At 39.7% G+C, this 16663-nt stretch overlaps 1 protein-coding gene across 1 annotated transcript in view; it reads left to right on the top strand.

The window, feature by feature from the left end:
- Window positions 1-2168: 2168 nt before the first annotated feature.
- Window positions 2169-16663, top strand: part of HAO1 (hydroxyacid oxidase 1) — a 65405-nt gene continuing 50910 nt past the window's right edge. The window contains exons 1-2 of the mRNA XM_007464184.1: window positions 2169-2337; window positions 9254-9405. Of these exons, the coding sequence (XP_007464246.1) occupies window positions 2201-2337; window positions 9254-9405 (289 nt within the window). The 5' untranslated portion in view covers window positions 2169-2200. The remainder of the gene's footprint in view (window positions 2338-9253; window positions 9406-16663) is intronic.

The raw sequence follows: 16663 nt of genomic DNA on the forward strand, positions 1-16663 counted from the left end.
AGAGTTTCTGATACAGCAGGACAGGGGTGGGGCCTGAGAACTTGCATTTCTAACAAAAGTTTCCAGGTAAGGCTGACATCGATGGTCTAGGGCCACCCTTTGGGAACCACTGGCCCTTATCTCCTTTAATTTCTCAAGCACTTGACCTGTTTAAGGTTCATTCTAGAAAGATAAATTGCCTCTGCATCAAAATTATTTTAATTGCAAGGTGCTAAAAGTTTTAATGTGTCGAAGTTGCAAATAAATGAATATGTAAATAGAAGGTCTTGCTTTAATATGCAACTTTTGAATCAGTTCTTGCAGCAAGTAAGATCTCAGATCAATTTTCATAATGATTTTGTTAACTGTGCGATGGAGTTATTTCTTTTAGAACTCCCTTAACATATTAACAGAATTTCACATTCCAATAGTATTTTTAGGGTCAATTTAGTTATCACTACACTGAAGCAAAAAGTAAGCATTTGTGAACTTTAGGAATAAACCTATCTATAATTCAATGTTAATCCTAACAGCGGAAAGCTCTTTGATTAAATTAAAGGGTAGGGGAGTGAGATTGTTGGGGGAGTGAGATTTTAAGGGAAGGCAGCCAACACAGGGTGGCTTAGCAACCTACTAACACTTGCGGGCAACTGAAGCCTGCACTGTAGAACACACACCTACGAGTTAACCCCCAGAGGAGTGAGGGATTTGGTATTTATATACCAATTCCACTAAGCCCTCGGTGGAGGATTATTCCAGGGGGCATTGATTCCATAGCACTTTAGCATGCCATGTGGATGGAAAAGCAGGCTCCAAATTTAAAAGAGCATTCTCATAGAGGTGTAGGCAGTTGGAATTCAGCTGCTGGACAGCACATGAACAGTTTTAAGTGGGGGCTCCCAGATTGAAAACCAGGTCTAACTGATGTCAAAGCCATTGCTTTCTGAGTCATTTCTTACTAATATGAATCTTCCCCAGGTGTTCGTTCCATGACTGAGTGAAATTTGGGTTGAGATCACATGATCTTTTGGACTGGCACTTGCTTGCATCCTCTCCAGAGCAAGATAAAATTCTAAGAATTAACTGTAAATTTGGCCTTAATGTTCCTTGTTAAAGCCAAATGTTTATAATTGGCTGAGTTTCATATTGTGTAGACACCCTGCATTTACTGGATGTGTAAGGGAACCACGGACTGAAACCTCCTGCTTTGGTCAGGCATGATGATAAATGGCTTGCATGAGTTGTCTCAACAGGAGGTCCTGATAAGGAGCACAGTGCTGTTGCCGAACACTAACCAGGAGAATTCGAGAGGGACCAAAAAGAAGAAGGAGACGCCAACCCATAATATGTTCTGCCAAACTCCCAGAAACCTTGCACTGGAATCTATCTTAGCTGAGAGGTGCGAGCCAAGAAGGCAAGAGGAGAGTTAAGAAGGATGCTGAGTAAGACCAAATATGGGTACAAGAAAGATGACTGGCCAGAGACTATCTGGAAAGCTAATGAGATTATCATCATCATAAAACGAGACTGCGAGTCAGGTGGCAGAGCAGTTCTCCTGGGTTCCCTTACCCTGCTGCTTTCCGCCTGGGCGCCCCTTCCCAATAAAGTCTTTTGCTTTGTCAGTACATGTGTCTCCTCAGACAATTCATTTCCAAGTGTTAGACAAGGGTCCACTCTCGGGCCCTGGAAGGTGTCCCCCTTCCAGTAACAGATGCCCCATTCATTTAATAAGCTCTTTTTCATATATGTGCATGATCCAAATATGGAATGAAAATGAGTGGGCAGCCCATTCCAATACCAGTTAGGCAGCAAAGGCACATGACCCGGGGAAGAAGCAGCCTTAGGCAGAACTGAGTTAAGAGCGGCTTTAGGCAAGTACTTCTCTAGGATTTTAATTTTTACTCATTCTTCTGCCTTTTGTTTGTTTGTTTGTTTGTTTGTTTGTCTTCTGCCTTTTTAATGTGACAAACACCTAATCCCCTCCTGTTACTTCCCCAACTCAACTTCTTGTGTTTAGGTGTACTACCTGTTCTTTGGCAGACAGCTGCAAATAAAATTTCAAAGTCTAAGCATATGTTTGCTCTCTTAATGTACGCAACAGAGAACTAAATCTGAACTTTGGAAAAAGTCTATTAATAATTGACAAATAACAGAATTGTCAGGATGTAGAAAGCAACACAGGGAAAAAAAAGAAAAATATCCCAGGGTTCGCAATAGGAAAATGTTCACGCGGCTTGTTTGCATCAGTGATTATGAACAACATGCTAAATCCATACTTCCAAAGTCTATATATGACTATTATAAATCTGGGGCAAATGATCAGGAAACTTTGGCTGATAATATTGCAGCATTTTCCAGGTAAGAATTTTTTAAAATCATATTTAAAAATTACACAGAGACATTCTATCAAAACAAGATCTTTCAGCTTTAATGTTGATGGTGTGGAATTATTTGTCTAGATATTATGCTTAGTAGAGAGGTGAAATTCATAGGGCTGTGAGAAATGTTGGGCTTTAAACTTGTTTGAACATATTCCAAGCCTGGGAATCTTGAAAAAAGCTAACCCTAAGTTTCCTCACTTGGCATTATGTGGATACATACATTTTTATACATTTAACTGTGTATAAAAATGGTGACAAATTCTGATGACTCCATTTTCTTTTTCTCTGAGTATGACAGTGATGGTCTATTTTATGGTGTAGGAAGCTGTTAATATTAAACATAAGATAGCCATCTTATCTGGTCAAACCAGATCGGATGGCTGCCTCAGATGTTCCCATCCTGCTGGCTTTCCACTATCATTCATTTTGATTACCATTGTCTAAATTTTCACCTTAGATTCCAGTTTGTCCATATAGCATTACTCTTTCAACTTGGCTGTTTCATCTCTCCTTCAAAATGCTTCATCTCTCTTCCCAAATTAGTTTTCCCTTGACTTCCATATTTCAAAGCCCAAGATGGTAGATATCATGGTTTATGTTTTCTGTTTGTAATACAAACAAGAAACAAAGTAGCTTTAAAGGAGGAAAACCCCTTTTTCTCTCAACAATTAGGAAATGGTTTATTTGCTGGAGCAGGGGAGGCAAGCCCTCCATATACTATAGTCTTTGGGGCTCATTCATCTTATATAATAGCTTTTAGTGAAGCCAGAAAATGTTGTGGGCACTCATGGAGGAAGAAAAATTAAAGAAAACAGGCAAAAAGTATCCAGGGGAAAGAATCTGCCTGCCTTCCTCATTTCTTTTTTAGCCTAGAGCAAAATCACTCAAAGTCATTTTTCTATGTGTAAGTTAGGAGAAATGAAATCATTCTAACCAAGGTGGTTCCTGGCAAGCAGCAACGATTCATTTGCAAATCCGTGCAGGAGCCTGAGAGTGGGGTGAAATGGGGTAGGGGGCTTCCCAAAACTCCTTCAATCCTTGACTTTGTCTCAGATCTTTTCTGGGACGCTGGGGGAGCTATGGGAAGGGAAAAGCTGGCAAAGAGTGGAGTGGCTTAACATTCTGCAAGATTTTTTCCAACTGTTATGTAATATTTTGGGGTCCCTTCAACATTGTCTGCTCTTGGAAGATGCCCCTTCTTGGGCCCATCGCAACTCATTACCAGGTGATGTGGTTTGCCTATTAGTAGTCTCCTGAAAGCAACACTTGAACACAAATAGGTAACTTTTTCTGTTTTTTGTTTCTTTTGCGGTACGCGGGCCTCTCACTGTTGTGGCCTCTCCCGTTGCGGAGCACAGGCTCCGGACGCGCAGGCCCAGTGGCCATGGCTCACGCGCCCAGCCGCTGCACGGCATGTGGGATCTTCCCGGACCGGGGCACAAACCCATGGCTCTCAACCACTGCGCCACCAGGGAAGCCCACAAATAGGTAATTTTAACCAAGGAAATTTCAGGGCCTTGACAGGATGATGGAGTTGGTGTCCCTCAGCATTCCTCGGGCAACAATGCTCAGGTGACCACCTACTCCACTTATACACAGCCTACCTCACCCCTTACCACCCTTCACCCCATGCTAGTTGATTAATTACCTCACACATTAAGACTCTCAATGGGCTCGATTCAGTATTACATGCTAAGAATAGAGGAGTAAGCCAGATGAAGAAAGTTCTTGTCCACAGGATCTTACATTCCAGTGGATGCACATTGACCTTGGGCCTCCATCGTGCTGGTGGGTTGAATTGATGCAAACTGGACCCAAAACAATTGGCCCATTGGAGGCCTTTAAGAGGAAGCAAAGGGGTGTAGCAAAGCAGACAGAACACCTCTTCAACCCTAGAAATTCTAGAAACCTGGTGAGACACAGAAGACTGTGGTGACTTACAAGATGTGGACTGGAAAAGTACCTCACAACTTCTGTGAATTACATGGGTCTGCAGTGAGTATTCTCAGCTTACTCAGCCTAAGTACTGAGTAATCTACAGTCAAGACACAGATAATGAGAATGAGGTTTCAATGCCACCTTTTCCATGAACCTTGATCATTCAATTTTGTTCAGCTTTAAAGAAGGGAAAAATGTATTAATCAACTTTCTCTGGAGGAGAGAGGATTATTATCAACCACCTGAGGACTTTTTATTGCAGAACACATTGCCTAGCTAACATCCCAGTTCCTCCTTTGCTGTGTAACTTGCTGGGTGACCTTTCAGTCCTCACCCTGTGTCATCAAGCTGATCACGTGGAACTAAAAATAGATGTTCTGCCGAGGTGGTGGTGGCTTTGGCTTGATGGGATGAAGGCAATCAGTCTGAAACGTCTCATTTTGATTCAAATGAAGATGGCAAAATAAACTTCAGATAACCCCTTGTGACACAATGACAGAGTATTTTAAAGACAGTTATGACATTTATACCCCTCCCCATGCCACAAGTGTAGCAAATGGTCATTCACAATGACACCTTTTATCTCCGAACCCAGCCCTGACAACCACGATTTGGAGTTCTGGGGACACGGGCCACTTATGTGACCAAATGGTTGCTTGGAGTTATTTCTGGCTAAGACTTGGGGCTCTAATACTACTGTGTCCACTCCCCACATAAAAAAGGACAAATAAAGTCAAATAGACAAATAAAGTCAAATAGATAGAACCACCCTATCACAATTATAACAGGAACAGAGAAAAATGTCAGCTTGCTAGGTTTCGTGGGGCCTGACCTGATTGGAGTTAATTTTCAAAAGAACAGTACTTTGTTTCTCTTACACATTAACTCAGGGTATCTTTCTAAACCATGATCTGCACATATTTTGCGGCTTCTTGTGAAATTATCATTGGTGGAATATAATTCTCTGATTTGGGTATTTAGAAGTCCTGTAATATTAGAAAAGGAAGCTCTCCTCGTCCCTCGTGGATCACTTAGCGACCCGGAAAATTGTGTGGTTTTCTTTCAAATAACAGATGGCAAAAATGAAATCATTCCCTCTCTTTAATATTTGAGAAGCAATCTACACTTACCAGTGGCACTGGCAGTGTTCTTCTCATAGGTGTAAATGTCACAGGATCATTCAGCTCATTTGCACAACAGGTAAGTAAGCTGCTTTTTCTCTTGCATTATGAAAAGCAGCTAATTGTCTCTTGTTTTTTGAACACACACACACACACACACACACACACACAACCATTTCAGGAGATTCACAGGCCTTCTGAAACTTAACTACACATGGAGCCTTTCCAAAAATGGCTTGACTATTTAAATATGTTTACCATGCTGTGTTTTCTTCAGACTTAAATTCCTGCCCTCCTTCCTTTACCAGGGTGCCTCAGAGGTTGATAATAATTCAGTTAAATTTCTTAAAGATCTCTCGATATTACAAATGAATGGTAAAAAGTATGATTACAAATACTGTGGTGTATTTTATATACATATATACACACATTCTGTAGGTTTATACATATATTTCATGTGTTTTTAATGCTTAGAATAATTAATGTGGAGAAATTAAGATGCAATATGATCATCTTACTGGACTTATTAATTCAGTGTGTTGAGTTGGTGGGATTCAATAACAGCACAGGACTTCAAAGCTGGGTGATGAGCAGGTGTCTTCTTTCATCAGTGTACCTCCTCTTGAGGACTGTGTGTATCACCTGCTTTATGATAAATTAAAATCAAGGTCCTTGTTGGATGTGAAAATGTTGCAGGAAGGGGGACCCCTTCCAGGGCCCGAGAGTGGGCTCTTGTTTAACACTTGGAAAAGAATTTTCTGAGGAGACAATCATGCTAACAAAGCAAGAGACTTTACTGGGAAGGGGTGCCCGGACGGAGAGCAGCAGGGTAAAGGAAACCAGGAGGACTTTTCTGCCACGTGGCTCGCAGTCTTGGGTTTTATGGTGATGGAATTAGTTTCCGGGTTGTCTCTGGCCAATCATTCTGACTCAGGGTCCTTCCTGGTGGCGCACGCATCACTCAGCGAAGATGGATTCCAGTGAGGAGGATTCTGGGAAGTTGGTAGGACATATCACTGGAGTCTCCTCTCCTTTCGACTTTTCCTGAATTCTTCCGGTTGATGGTGGCTTGTTAGTTTCGCGTTCCTTACCAGGACCTCCTGTTTAATAAAACTCATGCAAGTGTTTACTATTGGGCCTGGCCAGGGCAGGCTGTTTCAGTCAGTGGTTTCCCTAACAAAATGGATCCCAACTTTTGCCTCACTTATTTTAACTCAGGAAACCTATGAAAGAGGTTTATTATTCAGTTGGCTCGATTATTTTGTCAATCTTCATAACTTTTTCCAAAGTGGAGGTCCCATAAGAGCAGAGTCCAAGGTTATAGTCGGCTACTGTTTTATGTAAGACTGTGGAAAAAAATCACTTAAATTGGGGGATGGGATTGGGTGGGCCTTGGAGAGCTATTGGAATTACCTGACAAGGTTAGTTGTAATCGCTCTTTGGAAAATTTCAAAATATGGAGGACTTTCTAGAGAACATACATTTCCCACTCCATTGATCTCATCTAATTTGGCCTAGGAATTGCATTTTGTGCATCGGTTGACGAGCGTCTGTAATGCCATCCTCAAGGCAGAAAATAACGTGGGTGGGAAGCAAGAACAGTTATTTAAGTGACTGCGCCACCTCGTGGACAAGCCTAAAGCTACTGCCTAGAGATGGAAGCAGCTTGCCTTAAAAGGGGAACCTTGCCTTAAAAAGGGGAACTGGATATTTGAAAATGTTCTTTCTGCCACACACACACACACACACACACACACACACACACACACACACACACACACACGGCTGATGCCCCGCAGCTCTGTGTGTACGCTTCATAAAAGCTTTCATTGTTTCCTCAGCTCTAAGTAAATATTAATGCCTTCCAAGGCCAGCGTGCCAACGGCTGCTATTAAATCATTTTCTCTCATTCTAATAATACACTTAGAGATGATTGGTAGTAAAAAACTCTCTTCAAGGCTTCTGCCTCTCCCCCATCAGAATGGAGATCAAAGAATTACGCTGTGAGGGTCAGTCGAGAAGAAAAGACTTCCAGCAGCAGAGCATGTGGTGTGACAGAAAATCATAATTATGATGTTCAAAGGAATTGCAGAGAAATCACAGTTAAACTTCTTTATTATGCTTGCAAGGGCTGGATGTTTTTACTTTATTATGTGAGGAAGGGTTATATTACAGACCCTTAGCTATTCCTCAAGGCAACACGAAGACAGAATTTCTTCTTCTGCTACAGGAAGTAGGCTTCAGTTAAGACTTGGGAGGTTCGATTTATTTTGGTGACTCCCTTACTAAATCACACTTCACTGTATTAATAAAAAATCTTGATCTATCTAGAAGCAGAGTTAAATCTAGGTCCTGAAAGGTAAGTGCTAGTTAGGTATGTATGCGTGTGTACTCACATGTTTATTGCCTTAGTGCTCATTAGAAATGCGGCTGTATTTTTTTCAGTTTTAATCAGTTACTAATGAGGAGAAAATAATCCTGAACAAATAAGAGATACAAATTTTGCTGAGATAAAAGAGAACTAGTTTTCCTGTAAAATTTACTAGTTTGATTCTTGGTTTGTCAGTAACTTTCATTGCTACACAAGAGTATTACAGAAAAAGTAATTTAAGATAATGTTCAGGGGTCAAAAATTCAAGCCAAAAGCTCGTCTTTGCCAAATAACATTGTTCATGAAAATGCTCAATTAAACTAAAATAAAAACTTCCCTTATCATCATACTTCAATGGATACTGAATTCAGATCAAGGATTTTGAAGAAACCACATCAAATTTTAAAAGTAGTTCCCTGAAGCTACTGTCTGTAAGAAAAAAACTGCTGAAGTAGACATAGGATATCTTTTTAAACTCTAATCTAACCTCCATGCCATTCTATACCATCTTGAAAATGGCTTGGAAGAAGTGAAATGAAAGCTATATTCACACAAAAACCTGTAAGTGAATGTTTATAGTGGCATTATTTATAATCACCCCAAGTTGAAAGATTCCGAATGTCTCTTATCTTGAGAATGGATAAACAAACTGTGCTACCTTCTTACAGTGGAATACTAGTCATCAACCAAAGAGAACAATTATTGATGCATGCAGCAATATGGGTGAATCTCAGAAGCATTAGGCTAAGTGAAAGAAGCCAGACTCAAAAGTCCACATACTAGAGCTGACCTTTGAAAGTGGGTTTGAACTGAGCAGGTGCACTTACACACAGATTTTTTTCACTGAATAGGTGCTACACGATCCATCATTGCTTGAATTCGTGAATGTGAAACTGGAGATCTGGAGGGTCCGACTGTAAGGTTATACCCAGATTTTTCACTGTGCAAAGGGCTGACCCCCTCCACCCACCTCGCCCCTCGCCTTGTTCAAGGGTTGACTATATATGATTCCATTTGTATGATATTCTTGCAAAGTAAAACTATAGGGACAAAAAAAAAAACACATGATCAGTGGTTGTTAGGATGGGGGAGAGTTTCATTACAAAAGGAAATGGGGCAAATTTTCAGGACGACTGAACTGTTCTAGATCTTGATTGTCTGGTTACACAACTTCATGCATTTCTCAAAGGGCAAAAAGCTGTACACTCAAATGGGTTAATTCTATAAAATGTTAATTATACCTTACTAAGAACAATGGCTTGAGAAGTTTATTATTCATCTTATCGTTAACTTTCCATCTTAACAACCATTAAGATTTACCGCATTTCCTTGAGCTTTGTAAAGGACTTTGCTTGCTGGGAAAGATAGAAGAATATTTTCTCTTTCTAACTCAAATGTAATGTCAAAGCTTTCTTTATGCTTTTGAAATTCTAAAAACTTCTTTTCTTTTTCAAAAATTCTAGGTGGAAGCTTTATCCACGAATGCTCCGGAACGTTGCTGAAATAGACCTGTCGACTTCTGTTTTAGGGCAGAGGGTCAGCATGCCAATCTGCGTTGGGGCTACTGCCATGCAGTGCATGGCTCACGTGGATGGGGAGCTTGCAACTGTGCGAGGTAGGAACAAGGTTCTCACTCAAAGGGACAGAAATGGGCTAATATTTAGTGACTCCCTTCTCTGTGTGCATCAAGCAAACACTTCCCTGGATGTCTTTATACTCACAAAAGTTAAGCTCATTGACTGGCATCAAAATGCCTGTTCTTGCACGTCCTGCTCTTCTATCTAGTTGTACAACTCTAGCAAGATACTCAGTTTTATCAGCTGTAAAATGGAGATAAAAATAGTACCTACCTCCTTGGGTTACTGTGAGGATTAACTGAGTTCACATATATAAAGTATCTAAAACAGTGCCTGGCACAGAGTAGTGGCTCAAGTGACTTTTAGTCGTATTACGAGTATCAATATCAATAACTTAAAATATTGAGGTCTGAGAAATAGACTCACCCATGGTTGCACAGCTAGGCAGTACAGAGATGGACTCAACTTCATGGCTACCTAATTTCAAAGCCCTTGCTTCTTCCCCCAAACTACATGATTCTCACCATCGAAGAGCAAATGCAATGACTTGGTTGGTTGTATTTTCTGCCATGGTTTTGGACCATGATTCATTTACTGATAGGTTATATTCCCAGTAGAGCATTTCCAACTGCCTTAGGAGGGAATGATGAGAAATTCAAATATGATATGCAGAAATTCCTAACTAGGGCTAATTTATTAACTTCCCAGTCCCCTAGCAACTATGAACGTTTGAAAGGATATGTGCAGTGATAAAGCTCCCCACATTCTGCTTCAGAAACACATATAAAAGTTAGTAATGAAGTCTATCTGATTTTTTTTTTTTTTTGATGCTGAGCAGGGCAGGAAATTCAGGACCAAAGAGCAGGAACTAAATACTATTTTAAAACATTTTAATTTTAAGAATTAAGGATCTTGTGGATTCACTTCCCTCCTTGAAATGTCTTTCACAAAATACTGCCTGGACTGTCAGCATGACACAGTGACGTTGTGCTAGAGAGACTTAGGTTAGAGTCTGGAGTCCCTTTAATTCTAGAACCACACACAGATAAGTGTGGCCACAGCCATTTGTCTACAGTAATCCTGAAATATGGAGAAGGAGAGGGAAAAAAGGGAAATGTATCGGTCTATTTAAAGTTAGGATAAGAGAGGACTTTCCAAGAATGTTATAGACAACAACCAGTGAAACAAAAGCAAACAAATCAGCACACACACAAAAATGGAAATTTCCACACTCTCAAATATCTATAAAAATTTAAAACAAATGACCAACTAAAAAGAATTGAAAAATGAGACTGCAAAGAGTTAATGTCTTTCCTGTGTAAAGAGCTCTTTTATTTGAATAATAAAATAACGTATAACCCCAAAATGGAGGAAAAGATGTAATTGAAAAAAGGCAAATAAGATATTCACAAATGGAGGCATAACAATAACAAATGTATGAAAGTATTCAATTTTTATCCCATCCATAATTATCAAATATAAAATTATGATAATTTTTTTTCTGAATATAAAATTATTATTTTAAGATTAGATAGGGTGATTAGGTTATACGCATGTTGAAAATGTGCATTTTCAAATACTGGTAGGAAGAGTGAAAAATAGAATAATCTTTTTAGAAAATAATTTGTCACTATTTATCAAAGCTTTGAAAATACGAATTCCAAGTGATGCTATGAATTCTCTTCTAGGAATGCCAAGGAAATAATTATGATTTTGAGGAATGACATCTTTGCAGGGATTTTCATGCCTGTTATTTTTAATAAGAAAAAAGTCAGGAAAACACTCCAATGTCCCATATTTGGAGATTGGTTGCAAAAAAATAGGATGCATAAATATGGGCTAAACACTTAAAAATCATATTATAGAAAGAGTTGAGTGGCATGGAAATATGTTACAATATAATAATTTTTAAAAAGCAGTTACAAACAATAATAAGGTCATATAATATATTTATTTCTGAAGACCAAGAACGTAGACCACATTTTACAAATTTTTATTTATGAGTGATGGGACTATTCCTGACTCTATAGTCTTCTTATTTTTGGTCCATATGTATACAATTTTCTTTTAATTATTTTGCAAGAAGAGACCAATAAAAGCTAAATTTAAAAGAAGAGAGAAAACTGGAGAAGGAACCATGGAGTGGAAATGAACGAAAGGAAGTGAAGAAGGCAATAAGCAAAGCTCACTTGGTAAAGTGCCCTGGAGCCTGTAAAGTATTTTTACATATGTCATTTTATTTGCTATTTGACAGGTGTCACTGTCCCCATTTTATGGGCAAAGAGCTAGTTCCATAGAAAGCAGGTTTTCATAGTTAGTAATTGATAGGACTTACTCTCCAAATCACCTCTGATGGTTCCAAGGTCACTGCTCCTTACTTTTGCTGGGGGTGGGGTAGAAACAAAAATGAGAAGAAAACTTACTTAGAAACTATAATTTGACAGCCTAGACAGTACTGTTTTATCTAACATTTCCTTCTAGCACTAACCACGAAACATTATTAAATGCCTATTGGAGTCTTATCCCTTTAGATTTATTTATTTATAAAATGATTACCATGTTCCAGGCACTTTTCTAAGCACATTACAAGTATTAAAACATCACATCCGGGCTTCCCTGGTGGAGCAGTGGTTGAGGGTCCGCCTGCCGATGCAGGGGACACGGGTTCGTGCCCCGGTCCGGGAATATCCCACATGCCGCGGAGCGGCTGGGCCCGTGAGCCATGGCCTGCGCGTCTGGAGCCTGTGCTCCGCCACGGGAGAGGCCACAGAAGTGAGAGGCCCACGTACCGCAAAAAAACCCCCAAAACAAAACAAAAAACCCCCCAAAAAACCCACATCACATCCTCTAAACAGCACAAAGAAGTAGGTACTATTATTAAGCCCATTTTATACAGGAGAAACAGAGGCACACGGCAGATGCCCAGGGTCACACAGTTCATAAATGATAGAGATGGGATTCAGACCTAGGCAGTCTGGCTCCAGAGTCTGGGCTCTTAACCACCTTGTGCTGCTTTTAATTTCTAGAAAATCCCATAAGTATCATGAGGGGAAGCCCATGTATCTGTAAATCACATTCCCTAAAAGTAATTAATTTGTCACTTAAGGTGCATGCAGAGCAGACCCCCCCGGGGGAGTGCAGGAGACTGAAATACTTGATAGACATTAGCGTAAGGTAGAACAGGCAGAACAAAGAGGATGTGGTGACACTAAGGACGCAGAGGAACTGGCAATGAAAGGTTATACACACCAGGTTGGAGAAGCCAAGATCCTGAACACATTCCTGTCAGGGCAGTGACATGACTGTTTATATACAGATGTGTGGTAGAATCATCCCTCAAGGATTTCAACATTCTTAAGGTTTTCTTCGACCTTCCAATTACTGTCTATGGATTGATGGTCTTTTTAATATTAAGATTAATCCCCCAAACAGGTGGTGATCAGCTCATAACAAAGAGCATTCCTTGGCTGGTACATTTTGATGGCAGGATCGATAGGTTACTTGGAAGGAAAGAATGTGTGCCTGGAACAGATGCTATTGGTGCCCAGGACATATTCCCTTATTACTTCCCATTTCTATCAGAACCTGCAACTTTTTGCCTAACATTTTCTCTGGCAGCAGGAGCTGATGAATGGGGGTGGTGGTTGGAAGTGGGTGAGTGGAAGGGCATCCCTCTGGCAGGTGGATAAATACCTCAGCTCTCTTTGATCAGGGTAACTGAAGCATCTTCTAATCCCATCACCCAGGGTTTCCCTAATAAGACTGAGCCCCAGTTGCCTTCAGAAGTTACCTGCCCATTAGCACACCCTTCATTGGCTGCCTCCCATCCCTCTTTCACTTTCCTACTCCATCAGCTCACCTTGCCATCACTCCCAAATACAAGACTGGAAGAGTGGAGGAACATATGTATTTGGTAGACGCTGCTTTCTTTTCTCAAAACTCAGAAAATCAACATGGAATTATGCAGCTGATATTTGATTTACTCTATCATTTCCAAATATGGAAACTCTCTCAAGCTAGCCTGATCCTTGGGGAAACTGTGAGATCTATGGATGGATGTTGCTGTGGAGGATTTTTTTTCCCACCCTCCTAATTATCTGGCCCCTAATCAAGTTTTCTTTTTTCAGGGTCTTTGTCCTTAGCTAGAAGGAGAAACTGGGGCCAAGTTAAGAGGATAGGGCTTAGTTAGAAGCTGTCTCTGGAGAAAGTGTTTCTGTTAGCCTGGTCAGTAAGAGTACGTGAAATCAAATCCCCAGGGAATGGTCTGGCCTGAATAATTAGAATGAGCATCTAGAAAGTTCCAGAAGTTGCTGTGGTACCATGGTCTTGCCTTCGCAGCTGGTTCTCCAGACTTCTTCACAGAGCCTTGCTTCAGGGGTCGTTTGGCTTTTCTCCTCACCCCTATAGTGGAGCTACTCTTTCTTCATTTTCTAAAAGGCAACGAGTATAGGGTCGCCAAATAAAATACAGGGAGCTAGTTATAGTTGCATTTCAGATAAAAACCAAATCATTTGTAACTGGTATCCTATGTTTATTTGCTACAGCCGGCAGCCCTAGTTAAATGAGAGATCTTACCTCTAGAGGCTCTTGTGAGGGTTACATGAGATAAATACTAGGAAAAGCTTCCCCAAATGGGGCTCAATTTTTCTTTGCCCCTGAGATTCCAAGTCCCTAAAATATTTCTCTCCCATACATTAAAAACTCACTTTCAGAAAAGTATACTCCATTTATAGTATCTTAGTGGGAGTAAAGAATTGCTCTTTTTACTTTGTTAAAGATGTTTTTGTTTTAAGCTTTATGCAGGAACCTCAAAAAATGACTTTAAGGGCCAGGCTGGTAATGTAAATGTCCAAGGAGGGATGAAGTTAAGAAAACAATAATGCAAGCTCAGTGGTGGAGAGGGTACCAAACCTAGATTGCAGGTTCCATCGAAGGAGGGCAGCCACATCTTGGCACTAGCTAACTGATGCCCCATGGGAGTGAGGATGTGGGGTGGTTGCCAAATCTTCAAAAATTTTAAGAGAAGCCAGAAATCTTGATTTTTAGGTGCAATGTCCTGGTTTGTAAATGTTGGCAAATAAATCAAAATTCTTTAAAACACTGTTTGGAGCAACAATGTGTGGGCCAAGGCAAATACTTTTGTGGGCTACAACTGTCCCCTGGGCTGTCCAGCTGGGGCATCTGATTTATGTGGAAATTCACCACTAACTAGTTTCACTCTCTAGGATTATGTTTCCTCACTGATAAAGTGAGCTGCTTACATGTGATCAGTGGTTCATTTCTGGTGTCGCAAGGAAGCTGGAGTTGTTTCCAAGGATCTCAAGGAAGTTAAGTGTGTCACTGAGCACACAGCTACTTGTGTTGCTTGTTGGGACTGAAAAGAACAGTGCTTTAAAGAAAAAGTTCTGCTGCTAAGACAAAAACAAAGAGAATACTCAAAAACATAAAACTCCCAACAGGAGTAGATGATCTTTACAATTTTTTTCAGCATACAAATAACTGGTTTTGTGCCCGTTTAAGATGTCATCAAATACAAAAAAAGAGACCAAAGTCAAGACCTGCCCCTCCTGACATTGCTGAAATCCCCCCCTCTCTCCCTTACTTTCCACTCTATGCCAGCCCTGGGGGATATAGACTGTGGAGTGAGCGTCCGCCTACATTGGATTTTCATTTCTCAAAACTGCATTCTTGGGATAGAAGAGAACGATCAGATAATTACTGATCTCTAGATCTTGCTGAAAACAAATAGGTGTTTAATAAATGCTTACATAAATTTTAAAAGTGATACTTCAAAGTCTTGTGGAAAATGATGATAGCGACCATTTATTTAGCAATTAATGTGTGCCAGGCAATTTGAATTTATTAACTCATCTATCCCTGACCACTGTCTTAAAATGTGTGAGCCCAAAGCCCTGAGGATCTTTCTCTGACTCCTGTGCATATGGAAACTGAGGCTTGGAGAGATTAAATGACTTGCTCAAGGTTATGAATCGCTTACACAATGCTGTCTATAATACCCTGGTCAGTTGCTGATATTTCCAAATGTCATTAACTGCAGCAAGACCCCTAAGGCAAGCTGTATGCTATAGTCTTGGAATATTTACTATAAAGCTTCTATGTTTTTACAGTTTTATCCTTTTAGTTTTGAGAGTATGGAATAAGCCACAGAATATGAAACTTATTAGGAAATAAGAGTCTTGTGCAAAATTCAGGAGCATAAAAGGGCTTGAATTTTAAACAAATGAAAATTAAAACTCTTTTAAGACGGAAGGAAAATAACCAGAATATACTCAGTGGAGAGCAGTTTGCTATGCATTGTTTTATGAATAAGAGATTTATTGCAGTGGATGATTTAGTCAACATTTTAATAATTGACCATTATTATAATATTTAAGCAGTCAGATAAATGCCTCTACTTATAATGGCATATCGTTTGAAACTCTACTAGATTGGTTTTTGATTTTTTAAGTTTTATCCTTCACATAAGCCTCAGGGATGAATACAGAATCATTTATCCAAAATATTTAACATATTGAAGAAAAGAGCAATAATAAACATAAATGCTAGTAGCACATAAGGGAGGTGGTCTCATTAGGTTAAATTTCCATCTTGCAAAATAAGTAGAACATTTCTGATTTCTCAAAGAACCAATTAACAAAATGCTTACTATAGCATTGAGGCTTTTAGGACATTATGGTGAAAATCTCTCTGGTTTTATGCACAGTAGCTGTAATAAAATTTTATTTTGTACTCCATGGAGGTACGCATTAGCTCTTTTGCTCCATTTAATCATGGGAAATCAAAAAGAAAAAAAAAAAGAGATTAAATATTTACTTATCCTTTTGCTTCTGACTTGTTATGTGGGCAAATGCCACATGAGGGAGTGCTGGGACCTCAAATAGAGAAAAATTAAAACCCACTTAATGCATTCCAGGAATGCTCGGCATATTAGTAAATTCTTATTAAACTGTCAAAAAAAAAAAAAAAGATTTAAAAAAGAAATTCCTGCCCCTAGATGCAATTAGAGGCTACCACACAGAATTTGATGGGTCATAAAACCATTAAGTCTAAACACTTTCTTTTTGAGCCTAAAAGGCCAGAACATTCCAAAGTGAAGTTTTGGGACTCAGCTATGACTTGGCCACCTATTAAGGTGCAGGTGGAACAGATTGCAGAGTAACACAAAGACCCCAAAGAACTGAATTAGGGTGTAGGTGAGAGCTTTAGCTGTTGAGTTTTCTGGATTTTCCGAGATTAAGTGATCAACCTTAAGACTGAGTGAAAGACTATTCAGCA

Source organism: Lipotes vexillifer, unplaced genomic scaffold (genome assembly GCF_000442215.2).
Source record: "Lipotes vexillifer unplaced genomic scaffold, Lipotes_vexillifer_v1.1 scaffold1155, whole genome shotgun sequence".
In the NCBI taxonomy this organism is placed as follows: domain Eukaryota; kingdom Metazoa; phylum Chordata; class Mammalia; order Artiodactyla; family Lipotidae; genus Lipotes; species Lipotes vexillifer.